Consider the following 14,179-nt stretch of genomic DNA (forward strand, 5'->3'; position numbering starts at 1 on the left):
CCGGATCGTTCTTTGCTGTGGGGACTGTCCTGTTCATTGGAGGACATTTAGCAGCATCCCTGCCCTCTGCCCACTAGATGCCAGTAACACTCCTCCACGCCCTCGTCCCTGCTGTGACAACCACATTGTCTCAAGACATTGCCAGTGTCCCCTGGAGGACAAAGTCACACCCACTGAGAGTCACTGAGTTGCCAGATATTTATAGATGCTTTAAAACCCAGTATTCTAGGATTTTATGGAAATCGGTGATTTGACTCTCATTGTCAAATCTTGTTATATCCTGAAGTCCAGTCATTTGGTGAAATGAGATAAAGAGGAGAACCTAGTACTTCCCAGACTAAAGGGTGAGATTTAAAGGGAGGGGAATTATGATTCAATGTGAAGAAGGGTTCATGTTAAAAATATATCATATTTGTGAGTTTAATTTTTCTGAGTAATACATAAATCTCCATATAGTGGGTTCACAACCTAAATATGTAATGTAATGGCAGACATGTCCATGATTTTATAATAGTTACATGCTAGGCATAGTTATATTTAAAGAAACTTTGTATATTTTAGCTACTATGATTTAATTTTGTTTCTAGCTGCTGTTAAACTTTATTTCCAAGATTTAGAAAAAAGGATTTGAAATCAGGAAACCAGGATTTTAGTTCTAGCCGTCCTTGGGGTCATACGAATTCTCTGCAATAATAAAAATATACAGAAGAGACAATGTTTGTTTCTTCTATTTTGTTCCCGTGGAGTTGGTTAAGTGTGTTATATGATATGCATACATCTGCATTTGAGTTCAGTGGTCCCAGCTTGAGGAATAAAGTCAAAATGTTTCAGGTAATATTTAAACACCAGCTTAACATTCTCAACTAGTAATATTGTGAGCAAATTTATGAAATATCCTTTATTTTTATGGCCTTTCTAAAAGCTAAATAAATGTATGTTATGCTTTTATGTTTGTTAATTACGCTTTGATTCGTGGGATGATTTGGATTTGTTTGTTAGTGGTCACAAGCACAGTTCAGCCTAGTAATTAATATAATGGGTATTTTGAAGTGTAATGAGAAAGTAGATGAATTTTCATCTTTTTCTTTCCTGTTATAAATATCAAATCAACTGGTTTTAATCTGTAATCTTGATGTGCTTGTTGATGTTGCTGCACTTTCTCCTAGGGAAAGTATTGGGGGTTATTTGTTTTCAATGGGAAATACTTGGGGTGAGTATGAGTTCCTTAAGGCATTTTTAAGTAACGAAGATGTTTGTTAACCTGCTTTCTTATTAGTCCTGCTGCTGAAGGCCATTTGCGCTGTGTTTGCAGATATGCACCTTTGGAGGGAGGGACCAGAGCAGAGCTGATCTCGTTTTCCTCCTGTACAGGAGTCTGAGCACGTGCTGGCCAGAGTGCCTTGGGAGGGATTGGAGGAAACCCTGCTCTCCTCCATGGCAGGCGTCCAGAGGTGTTTTGGAAAGCTGAACTATCAGATAGTGAATTGTAATATGTTTGTTGTGCATGTATGATTTAAGCACCCTCCTCTCTCTCCCTAGTGAAACTTTTAATAAAGTCTCTCTCGTTCACTAATCTTTCCTATGAGTATAGTCTTGGAAGGAACCAGAAGGTTGCTGACTCTGTTCTAGGGGCCCTGAGACAGCACTGAAGTGTGCAGAACACAGCTGATATTTGGGGAGCACATGCGAGGTGTGATCACAAATACGGTAAATGTTTAAATTTAAAAAAATTACAGTAAAAGACCCATTGCCATTAATCCATTCAAAATACTCCCCTTGCTCTGAATACACTTAGCCCATCATTCTTGCCACTTTCTGAAGCAGTTCTGGAAGTCCTCTTTCGTGAGTGTCTTTAGTTGTCCTGTCATGGCTGCTTCGATATCCTGAATCATTTTGACTTTGGGGAAGAGCCAGAAGCCACACTGTGCCAGATCCAGTGAATAAGGTGGATGAGGACACACTGTAATGTTTTATTTGACAGAAATTGCCGTACCAGAAGGGATGTGTGATACGGAGCATTGTCATGATGGAGGATGATTTACGGCACACTTTAAAACACACCTACTCTCAATTTTAGCTCACACCCGACTGACTGCACCAAGCAAGTTGAAACTTGTCGCACACTGTTACTACTGTGTTTACCCGAAAATAAGACCTAGCTGGACAATCAGCTCTAATGCGTCTTTTGGAGCAAAAATTAATATAAGACCCTGTCTTATTTTACAATAAGACTGGATATAATAATAATATAATATAACATAATATAACAACATAACATAATATAGCATAATATATAATATAACATAACATAATATAATATAGTAATATAATACCAAATCTTATATAATATAAGACCAGGTTGTATATTATTTTTGCTCCAAACGACGCATTAGAGCTGATTGTCTGAGCAGGTCTTATTTTCGGGGAAACAGGGTAGGTTCCACGCATATTGAAGATCCCTGCCTTTCCATTGGAAGTTACTCGGCAGCAGCACTCACTGTATGTTCTGATCACACCTCGTAGGTCTAGCAGGTGGCTGGGCTGGACATGCTGAAATAATGGTTCCTGCTTGTTGGGTGCCTGTGACTGGCATGGGCTTTGTTACATGCTTTGTTACGGACACTTTCTCTTTATTCCTCTAACTATGTGAACCACCTTTCGTAGAAATGTGGAAAGGGGGCCTTCCAGCAGTTAAGTAACTTACTCAGAGTCACCTAGCTTAGTTAGAAGTATGAAGTCAGGCTTCTTCTACTCAGGCACATCTGATTTCAAATTCCTTCTTCTGAATTGTTAAATTGTACTGTTTTATTCTTTGTTAAGGCTGTTCTTTGAGGATTAAAATGTATTTTATCAGTTTAGGAGATAGAAGCCCCCAAATTCTGAAAATTGTAGGGTTTTTATTTTTTTTAACTGTGCAAGAGGTGGAATAAGTAATTACCACATCTCTGTATTAATCTCGCCCTGGGAATATGTTTTCTCCACTCTTGCCATTCAGTTCCTACTCACACATCTTCCTTGAAGCCTTCAACTACTTCACCACATCCCAGCCAAGTTAGAATATCTGTGTTCACATTGCTTTTCATAGTTACTGCCACTTCAGCATTTTATTTCTTTCCTCGTGTTAGAATGAGTTGTTTTATCTTATTTTCTTTGTTAAATTTTTTTAATAACAGCTTTGAGATAATTCACATCTCATACAATTTATGCTTTTAAAGTATACAATTCAATAGTTTTTCAGACTTGTACAGCCATCACCACAATCAATTTTAGAATATTTTTTTCACCCCAAAAAGAATCCCTCTACTCATTATCAGTCACTCTCCACTTTCCCTCTATTCCCCTGCCACCTAGCCCCAGGCAGCCAATAATCTCTCTGTCTCTGTAGATTTGGCTCTTCTGGACATTTCCTATAAAAAGATTGATACAATATGTGGTCTCCTATGACTGGCTTTTCACTAGTATAATATTTTCATGGTTCATCCATGTTGCAGCAGGTGTCCTTACTTCATTCCTTCTTTCGGCCGAGTAATATTCCATTGTGTGGATAGACCACATTTTGTTTATAAATTTATCAGCTGATGGACATTTGTGTGCTTTCTGGCTGTTAACGGATAAGGCTGCCATGAACATTTGTGTACATGTTTTGTGCGAACATATGTGTTCAGTTCTCTTGGTTATAAACCTAAGAGTGGAATTGCTATATCATAGTTACTGTAATTTTGTGAAGAACTGCCAGACTGCTTTGTAAAGCAGCCACAGCATCTGACATCCCTACCAGTGGTACACGAGGGTTCCACTTTCCCACCTCCTTGCTAGCAAGTGTGATTGGCTGTCTGTTTGCTTAGAGCTTCCTATGAGTGTGAAGGGGTATCTCATTGTGGTTTTGATTTGTTCTCTGTGATGTCTTTCATTAACTTAAACCATTCTTGGTAAGAAATAGTCTTGTCTTATCTCCTAAAACACCCACAGTGTTTTCTACATATTAGATCATAGTAAATGTTCAAATTTATAGCCCTATTTTTAAGAAATTCAATGAAAGGGTAGGTGGTCCTTAAAATTTTTTACCTCTGTTGAAAGTGGGCATTACCCACATCGCCAGCATTTTGCTCTGACCTTTATGCTCAGCCCTACATCTTACGATGTGCCAGGTATACATGGGTATTCCATTGCTAGACCTCTCATTGCTGAGCCCTGCATACCAAATGACTTGATGAATGTTAATTAAATGAATGAATGGAGAGTTGCCTGTGTTCATTCTGGATTGTTGAGCTTGTCCCTGGGCTCAGGTGGGTGTTCTGTTTCTGCAAATGCTAATAACCTACTCAAAGACATAAAGAGCATTAGAGGCTTCATTTTAAACTGTCATCTCCAGAAAAATAAAGACTCGCCATTTGAAAACTGCTTCAAAATATTGTTTTACTTAACTGGTCTTTGCGTATCGTCCAAATTATTGTTTGTTCTTTGGCTTCTCTGTATAGACAGCCCTATATTTGTGTTTATTCTTTATCTGAGGAATTCTATGAAATGTTAGTCAAGAAACATTTCTGGTAAATCAAGAAACTTCATTAAGCAATTAGATCATCTTCATTACAAGGCATACTTAAAATACTTCAAAATGATAGATTAAATAATATGTGATTTTTAAGATTTTAAACAAGATATAGAAGCTGGTCTATTCAAATTTTAAAGGAACTCTATTCAACTTTAACCCTATGTAAATAAACATTGGCTGATACACATAGATGTTTCTAATTAATTGTGCTAGAAAAATAGAAGTGTTTAATAATGTTGATATACTTTCTTGTGCCAACATTAACTTAACCTTGTGAACAAAGCAGTCATTTATTAGGAAATCTTTATGTAACTAAACCAAAGAAACCTTTTTCTAGTGAATTTACTATAAAAACATTTATCCCAGTTATAATGAAGCACAGTAAAGATTGTTTTGGACAGTTGCTGAAATTTGCTAAATACAGATTTTGATGAAATAATTTGGTGTTTTTTAGTTGTCCAAACATAGGGTTTAAAATTTTGTTGCTTTGGTGCTCTGAGAGAAAAACAAGACTCGTTGATTTTATGAATTCCATGCCTTGGATACTTAGTAGGATGGCCTCTTTTGAAAATAAAAAATATCCGGTGCTGTAAGTGGTAGGGTCATGGGGATGACATCTCAAACACAAGTGTGAGAGCTTTTTCGGAGATCAGGTCAAAGAAATAAATCTATTCCTTAAATGAACGTCTGCCTATTATTATATTAATGTAACCTCCAGGCATTTAAACACTATCCTCATAATAATTCAAAGCAAATGGCTTACAGTTCTCAGCTTCTAACACTATTTCTTTCATCATTCTTAGAAAAATTACATTCCCTATTACTAGAAATGGCCTACTCGCTGTTTTTCTCAACATGATAAAATTGTTTAAAGTTTAGTGTTTGATTCCCGCTTATCATTCTAATTTATATTCTTAAAGACTTGTATCATTTTGAGTTAAGTTCTAATTCTATGTAATGATGAAGATGTTACCAACAACTTAAATTCAAGTACTTGATCTTATACTAATACATAATTCTGGATATATTACCGTGAGCGGTAAGATTTTGTGAAGTTACACATGTATATCTATATAGTTTCTTGCCATTCTTGACTTCCATAGTAGTGAGGGTCCATGTTTTCTTCTGTTTCTTCTTGTTCTGGGCCTTCATGAGCATCATCATCATCATCTTCACTATCAGCATCATCGTGAAATCTCCTTAAAACTTGGGTCTTCAGTTGTATTGTTTGACCATTAGTGCTTCTTTGTTCACCATAATAAATACTATGTATATGAGGGAAGCAGAGGAAAATATATGAGCTTATTGGCTCTTTTAGCTTATTTTGGTCCACACGAATGTATGTTAAATGGTGGTAAAATAGTGGGTCAACAGATGGACACATCACTGTAACATTGATATCTGAAAAATACAAATTAAAAATTAATCCTGCTATATTACATTCATAATCCTATGTTGGATTTTATTAAAATGTTTTATGAATATAATTTTATTAATCAGAATACTTATAAGTGGAATTAGGTTTAATTATTTTTACAATAATCAAATATTAAAATGAAGAAAATGAAACTAAATGAATTTTATATTATCAAAATAAATTATGACTTCATTGGATATTTAATAATTATTTAAGTAATAAATTATTTAAGTAATAAATTCTGAGTAGAAACAATCTCAAAAATAAATAATGAAAATCACCTGTAGCCCCACTACTCCAAATACTCATATTTCTTCATATACTCCACAGTACTATTTCTCAATGTTCAAGGTGATAAAATTTAATAGAAAAGACTATACATTTTATAGTACACCTTTCTCTGGGGCCAATTTCTGCCATTTTCCTAGCTAACTTTAAAGCAACTATTTTCTACAATGTGTAAAGCATAGCTTTATAAAGATTTGTTCTTTAAAAGGTCAAAATACTATTCTTTCTGTCTTTAAAATATAATGAAATTTTACATACTTTCAATTTCATTATTTTCTAGGTATAGGTGTTCTAAATTTCTTGGAATATAGAATGCTTGCTTCAGTTTGTTGTGTCCAACATTGAGCTCTATAAGGTTGGAAAGATTAAAAATATTGTATGGAATGTCTTGTAGTTTGTTGTGTGACATTCTCAGAGCATGAAGTTTCGGAAGTTCACTGAAGTAATTTTCTGGTATAGAAGAAATTGAATTGTTTTCTAAAGACAGATACATAAGTGAAGAAGGCAACCCAGGAGGCATTGATTCCAATCTGTTATTACATAGGTTGAGCTGCATTAATTTTTCCATTTTGGCAAGGTTTTTGTCTTGTAACGTGGAAGCATCAAGATGGTTATAACAGAGATCGAGCATGGTCAAGTTTACTAGCCCATCCACGGCATTTGTCTGCAGTCTGGAGATCTCATTGTAACCAAGAAGAAGTCTTTCCAAAGACCTCGGAAGAGGAAACGGAAATTCTTCTAAACTGTTATACTGTAGGTGAAGTTGTAGTAGATTTGACAACTTAGCAAACACGCCATGATCAATCTTTGGAGATTTAATTTTGTTGTGGCTGAGATTGATTTCTTTAAGATGAGTTGCATTCATGAATGAATCTGCAGTCACAGCCTCAATTTCATTGAACTGAAGATAGACTTGCTGAATGTGTGACGGAATATTTGGAATAGTCTGGAGTTTGCGATTATCACAGTACATTGATGATGGAAAGTTGGGTGGACAGAAGCATTCACTGGCACAGCCTAAAGTATGCTGATGAAAAGGTACTCTATAGTCTACATTTTGATGATACTGGAATTCTGGTTGGTAGACATCATCTGATTCTTGGTCATAATCTTCATCCCATTGATAACTTTCATATTGGCAATATACCTTGACTCCAAGAAATAAGAGAAGGACACATACTGGACCTAAAAAGCCCATATTCTTTTTTTGTCCTATTGCAAGGAGAAAAGGAAATAACATTGTTCGAAAAGTGAGTGAAGCTTAGAATAATTCTTGTATAAATTAACAGTTATATAAAGCACATAATATCTATATCTGTACTGAAATTACAAAAGAATGTCCAGAATAAATGGGCAATGCTCAAGTCAACATTGATGTTTAAGTACCAGTAAGGAGTTTTTTTCTTTCTTAAAGTCACATATTGCATTGAACAAGAGGAAATAATCTTCTTTTAAGATAATCTGTTTGCCTTGCTTACGAGACTACAGATTTGCAACCACAGCATGATTCCTCTGCTCTCGATGCTGGGTGTTGTCACTGACTGGTCCCTCAGTGACGGTCACCACTGATGAGAGGGGAGACCCTGTGCTTTAGCTGCAGAGCTTTTGTCTAGGAGATTCTTCCTTAATATTAACCACAATTTTCCCACTGCAACTTCTGTCTGCTGATGTTCTTTCTGTCCTTTGGGAAGACATGAGAGAGCTATCATGTTTTCCTTGAGAAAAAGTTGTGTTTCCTCTTTGTGTTTTCTTTCCAAGCCTAACCGTGACTTCAGATTTTCCCCATGAAACATTTTCCAAAATCCAGTTATTTTTGTCTCTGAGTCTACTTGAACAACGACTTCAAATCCCAAAATACACACAATATTTACATTCTGCTAAGTTATAATATCGCATAGGTTATTCTATACATTTCGCGTATTACCTTCCTAGATTCCTTCTTTCTACTAATATTTTTGACTTACGTTCTACGTATACAGATATTTAAAAACAATCTGTTCTGTCTCCTAGGAGTTTGACCCCTTGGAGGATCTGGAGAGACATGTAATGTGGTGAATAGAAAGGTATGTCCTCGTAGATTAAAGGAGGGAGCACTCAGCTCGAGAAACACAGACAGTCAAGGCTTATGCTGAAACTTGAGGTTGTAGTGAATGGTGGAGGCTGAAAACCTTCATTTCAGTCCTGTCACAGGATGGTCAAGTCACTTAACATATCTGCCTCTTGCCTCATCAATGAAATGACGGATATAATTGCTTGCCTGTTTATCTCACCTGGTAGTTGTTAGGGTCATATGAGATAGGCACATAAATGTGCTTCGCAAATTGGAAAGTGATCCAGATGGAATAAGTATATTATTTAGGAAAAGGTTAAAAAACACACACAAAAAGGAAACCTACCTACCGTGTTTCCCCGAAAATAAGACCTAACCAGAAAATAAGCCCTAGCATGATTTTTCAGGAGGACATCTCCTGAACATAAGCCCTAATGCGTCTTTTGGAGCAAAAATTAATATAAGACCTAGTCTTATTTTTGGGGAAACACGGTGTTTTATTCTGAGGCCATTTTTCTCTGTCCTTCTCAGCCAGAGTTTCATGAGAGAATTAATGTCGTAATACATCACTGTATGTAATGAAGTGACTTATCTCCTGTTTACCTAGAGTGGTACTAGCTATTTTTCATCATTGGGATAATTGAGGAAGTAGTTACTTCAGTCATTTTCCCTGATAGAACCTAATTTTAGAAAGACTGTTGTCTTTCTAAACATCTCAGTTTCTTGTTTCTTTTCTTGTAAGAAACTAAAACTTGGTAGAATGTAAATATTGTGTGTATTTGGGATTTGAAGTAGTTATTCAAGGAGAGTCAGAAGCCTATGATCTTTTTTCCTTTATGTTTCCTGCAGTCTTCCTCTCCAGTCCTTCCTGTGACCCCACGCCGTGGGCCTTGTCATTACTAGTGCTGCAACCCTTCCTACTCTGACCGCTCTCTCCTATTTTTATCCCTTCCTCCAGTAATGCTTCCCCTTCAGTGGCACCTAAATGATAGTGATCCTGTAGTTCTTTCTTAGCACCCTAGATCCGTAGTGCGTTGCTGTTGTCACTTTGCACCGGCCCTAAACTTTCTGGTCCCATCCATCCCCGAATGCTTCTGGTAAACCCCAGCTCTCGTTACGTCGCTTCTCCATCTATTCTTGGCCTGAGTCAGGAAACTGAATATGACAAGAGAAAACCAGGATCATGACAACTGGTCTCACTTAAATTCCTGACTGTTCAAGTGCTGCCGGCAACATCTGTTTAGTGCATTCTTTCCCCTTCTTTTTTAGACAAGCCTCTAAAACCTCCTTCCCCATTGGTTTTGGTGATGATGACCTTATTTCCTATTTTTACCAAGGAAATAGGATCAAACAATCGTATAGTTCTAATACATTTTCTTGTATTTAGTCTTGTCACTACCTACAGGAAATGCCAAAATAGCAATGGTTTGATCTTTTTAAATAACCTGTGATTTTGAGACTCATAATTTTCTATTGCAAATCTAAATTGACTTCATCCATTGTTCTTATATGTGGGATTCAAGGAAGATGTGGCATTTGAACAGACTTTGAAAGAATATTAGGGAGCTGCTCACAGAAAGAGAAGAAGATTTCCAGATAGAAGAGATGAGCAAAAATATATAAGCAACAAAGGGAGGGGTGTTTGGGAACTGGTGGTTAACCAATTGAAAGAGCCAAGTAAAACCACTATGAACCTTGTGGACCAGAATCTGGAGGGCCTGGATTCTGACCTGAGATGCACTCTGGGAATGAACACCTGATTTCACTCATTAGTACAGCTGGGCTGTGATCTCCACGCTGCAGTGTTCGTGAACTAGCAGAGTCCTGGCAGCTGAAGCCTTATTCCAGAGGGTCGTGTTCAGTGCTGGCAGAGCCACACGGGGATTGGGAAGCTCCCAGTGGACCTGACTGGGAGGGCTATCACCTGCTGTGGTTAGAGACCTGTACTAGGTGCTGTGTGAGCCTGGTTAGGAAAGCATCTTACAGCTGTTAGTAGTTACTTAGTTTGCTTGGGTCACTTCAGTTAATCATCGTCTTGAATTATTTCTAGGTGTAAGGCACTGCTAGGTGGGGAACACAGAAATGAGGTTCCTTCTGTAATGAGCATACAGTTTAGCAGACAAGAGACACAACACAGCGAACCATTTTCTCAGGCAGAGGAAAATATGGTTTATAGCAGAGACACCAGGCCTTTGGGAGTCCATGGCTTAACCCTGCCTGGGGGGGAAGGGAAGTCTTCATAGGCATCGTTTGGCCCAGACATCATGAGGTTAGCAGGCCTGGGTATAAGATGTCCTATTTACTCACTAGTTGATAATAACTTATGTATTACATTTGTAGCATTATTCTCATTATAGTAGCATATAAACTTTTTGAAGTACTTATCACACTTCATGTCAATCTCACTGCACCATGGAGCTCTGTGAGTTTGCCGCCTCCCAGAAGGTGGAAGTAGAAGCAGAAGCAGACACGTGGCTGCGAAGAGTCAGGCCATGTGGGGGTCTCGCATGCTCCCTGGTACACAGGGGAACTTTGTAAAGAGCGTTGCTCATCAGAACTCTGAACCTTATCCTTGTGTTAGGAATATTAGCAATCATTAATTACATGATTACATTTGAGAATTAAAGTCATGACTCTGTTGTTCAATAATTATGAGAAATTATTGGAAAAAAAGGAGACTTGGATGATACTTTTGATCCTGCACCTTATTGCATACCTGTGACTTGGAATCAAGACCTCAGAAGGGGCCGCTCTGGAAGTAAAGGGATTCTTGTGGTCTTGGCCACGAAGAAGAAAGGTTTCTCTTTTGAACTTAACTCATCATCATTGTCCTCATCCCTCGAGAGGGTGGCCCTGTACCTCCCCCTTGCCCCACTCCCTGTGACTGTTGTTTGTGCAGCTTTCTGGTCTGGAATCCATCTCTATGTCCATTATTTTCCATTCCCCTTATTCTTCCATTTCACTCCTGAGATTTTCCCGTTACAATGATCTCATTTCTTCTCGTCCAAATGTTCATTCAACTAATCTCTTCCCAGCCATTTGCCAAGCATATTTTTATCACTTCTGACCTTTCATGTTTTACAATTTATGCTTGTTGGCTACAGGCTAACTATAGCAAAATAGTGTAACTCATTATCAATTATCTCATTTCCTGACCTCTAATTTTTGACAGAATCTAGTAAAATGCTAAAAAATTTGGATTAATAAGTTATAGATTCCATCTTGTTAATGATACTTATCACTATTAATGTTGATTATTTCTAGGCATTTATTTTGCCACGGTGATTTCTTTAAATGAACAGTCACAGAGAATGTGGCTGTTCTCTTTTCTGTTGAATATTTCTCCATCACAATATACTACATTCTTCACTTTCCTATTGCATTGTGTAGTTTAAAAATAACAAATGTAAAAAAGAAAGTTAAAGTAAAATACAGGTTACCAGTTTTAAAAAATATCCATTAATATGTGAATTTTTCATATTATAGCTACAAAAGTTTCTAGGTCATAACATTTCTCTTACTTGGAAGAAAAGCACTCATACTTTTTATCCAGAAAGTTTTAATTAAAATTATTAATCAAAATAAGATAGAAGTTTGTTCTTCAAAGTTTAAAGTAATTGGAAAGCCTCATAGCATTATACTAATTTAAAGACTTAATTGTTTTATTAGTATGCCACAGAAACTAGAGTATAAGAAACCAAATATTAATATATGGTTCAGAATTTTTTCCAAAGCAGTTTTCAATTTAACTCTTTAAAATTAGTGTACATCACTATTACACCCAAGGCCTAAGGAAGTAAGACTCTTTTGCTATTAAAAATATGAAAGTCTTAAAATTATTTTTAGCCGTAATACATTTAAATCTTAATTAACCGAAACCCAAGAAACTAGATCCTTCAGAACTAGATACAGTATTCATGTCTTCCCTTTGAGAAACAGGCAAATGAAAACAAAACCATTCTAATATCATGAATTTGGTTAATGGAGAAATTTTGAAAAAATTTCTAGTGAAATTTGTACAAATATCCATCTTCCCTACCACCAGAATCTCTAGCACTGCTCAGATGTATGGCCTAAAATCATTTGTCAATTTTTTTGTCATTTAAAGTTGAGAGAGAGAAAGAGATAGAAAATTATTCCATTAACCTGAGAATCATTCATTCAAAACAATTAACAATAAGAACAAAAATATATACGAGTTTACAAAGATTATTTGTTGGGTGGATCTTAAGTTAGAAAATTAAATTCACTGTAATACTTCTTTCCCTGAATATTTTGGCTAATCAAAGTTTTAATGTAGCTTTTACCAGCTATTGCTTCCAAAAATTGTGCTTTTATGATGCCTACAATCTATTTTAATGTTAAACACATCCAATATACTTTTTAATTTTTAACAGTAGGAATACTTTCTTTAAAAATTGAAAAATTATTTTATCATCATACCTGTTGAGTTTGCTTTAGTTTTCAGGGGTTGATGAATTTGCAAATCCTGTAAGTGAATCAGAAATTCCTAAATTCTTTAACCGAGTCTCTGAAAAATCCACAGTAACTGTATGTCCAAACAGGGCTGTCTGTTGAATTACTGAAGCAATTTAAGCAAATATAATCTGCCTGGAAAACACTTGGGATGAATTAAAATTATGTATTTCTTTTCATTATCCAAAACTTTGTGGATTCAAATTAAGATTCTTGTGTTCTCGGTCAGATTTATGTGGCTTACTTCTTTCTTTTCCCCTGAATTTTGGTTTGAGGTGTGGCAAGAATTTCCTCTAATATGAAAGGCAAACAGAACTAAATGAAACAGCGTGTACTGATTACTGTTTTTATTTTCATTTTCATGCCAAAGAATTCCTTAAATTAAGGTCCACTGTAACATTTCTCAGCAATTTAAGGTGGAACGCGGAGTCGTCTTGAGACTGGTTGTCTGATACCCTGTGTTCACACCAGTGCTTCCCTTCATTAAGACAAGGACCTAGGATTAGAAACATAGCATTTCACATCTAGTTTATTTTTAAAGTGAAATAGATTGTCACTGGAGACACAGGTTAAATGTATAACTTCTCCATGCAAAGAATTATACCTCCTTTTCTATCACCTGTCCCCTTTCTCACCTTTCCTCGCAAATACACCCACAAGAATGGCTCTGATCACCTTTGAAATAAAAATTCAACTCTTGGTTATAGAATTCAGTGTCTTGCCTTCAGAAGGTATATTTCAGATTTGTCTGTTTTTAGGAGTACAAAAATAATTTTATAGTATTGAATAAGATGGAAATAGGAACTTCTGCTGACCAACTACTATTGCCTTTATTTTGCAGATGTAGAAAATTTCCTGATTTCACTGAACTGTCTCTCCTGAAGAGCAGCAATTAACTGTTGAAATGCTATCTTTTTATACTAATGTTTTCACCCTTAAACAGCGTTAACTTGTATTTCTCAGCAGTGAACTTTGAGTTCATTCTTTGGGAGATTCTTTCAAGCTTGTGCAAACTAATAAGGTAAAATGAATCCTGGAATTCATTTTCGTTTCTTCAAAATAGTGTTTTCCATTAAGTTTCTACAAAGAATTCACAAGATTTATTTTGTTACATTTCAGATTTTTAGAAAGTGTACAGTGTTTCAAGTGATGTTTTGGCAATATTTAAAAAGTCTCCTCTATTATTTGAGACACTGGTATGTAAAACGTGGCAGACTGTGTTTGGACTAAGAGTTCATCTTGTTACTAATCTTTTCCATATGTTTTCTATTAGTCTTTGTTCTTCAACCTCAGTCTTCCACACTAAGGAAAAGAGAGCAAGTCTGTGTACTTTTTCCAAAAAGTATTTTACATGCCCTCTCGGTTCTTTTGGAAGATTAATTTAAAGTCAACACTT

General features: G+C 36.2%; 2 protein-coding genes across 7 annotated transcripts in view; one reads left to right on the forward strand and one right to left on the reverse strand.

Moving 5' to 3' along the window:
- CENPP (centromere protein P) overlaps positions 1-14,179 on the forward strand; it is a 261,592-nt gene that overhangs the window by 114,983 nt on the left and 132,430 nt on the right. The gene's annotated exons all lie outside the window — the stretch shown is intronic.
- Positions 556-13,113, reverse strand: OMD (osteomodulin). Of its 2 annotated transcripts, XM_019713826.2 has the most exons (4): positions 12,751-13,113; positions 10,689-10,821; positions 6,516-7,469; positions 556-5,953 (listed from the first exon to the last, which is right to left on the reverse strand). In XM_019713826.2, exons 3-4 carry the CDS (start codon positions 7,453-7,455, stop codon positions 5,622-5,624), a joined length of 1,272 nt encoding a protein of 423 aa, XP_019569385.1. In that variant the 5' UTR covers positions 7,456-7,469; positions 10,689-10,821; positions 12,751-13,113; the 3' UTR covers positions 556-5,621. The 2 variants fall into 2 exon arrangements, with proteins under 2 accessions (XP_019569385.1, XP_019569384.1); XM_019713825.2 differs by lacking the exon at positions 10,689-10,821 and having other exon boundaries at positions 12,751-13,107.

This window comes from Rhinolophus sinicus, linkage group LG04 (assembly GCF_036562045.2).
Source record: "Rhinolophus sinicus isolate RSC01 linkage group LG04, ASM3656204v1, whole genome shotgun sequence".
NCBI lineage: Eukaryota > Metazoa > Chordata > Mammalia > Chiroptera > Rhinolophidae > Rhinolophus > Rhinolophus sinicus.

Bases quoted from the DNA above. Each gene is read 5' to 3' on its own strand.
- OMD (XM_019713826.2), bottom strand. From the start codon at position 7,455: ATGGGCTTTTTAGGTCCAGTATGTGTCCTTCTCTTATTTCTTGGAGTC. The intron at 5,954-6,515 runs GTATGTAAAATT...TGTATTTTTCAG, and splicing joins AGAAAATAATGAAATTGAAA to ATATCAATGTTACAGTGATG.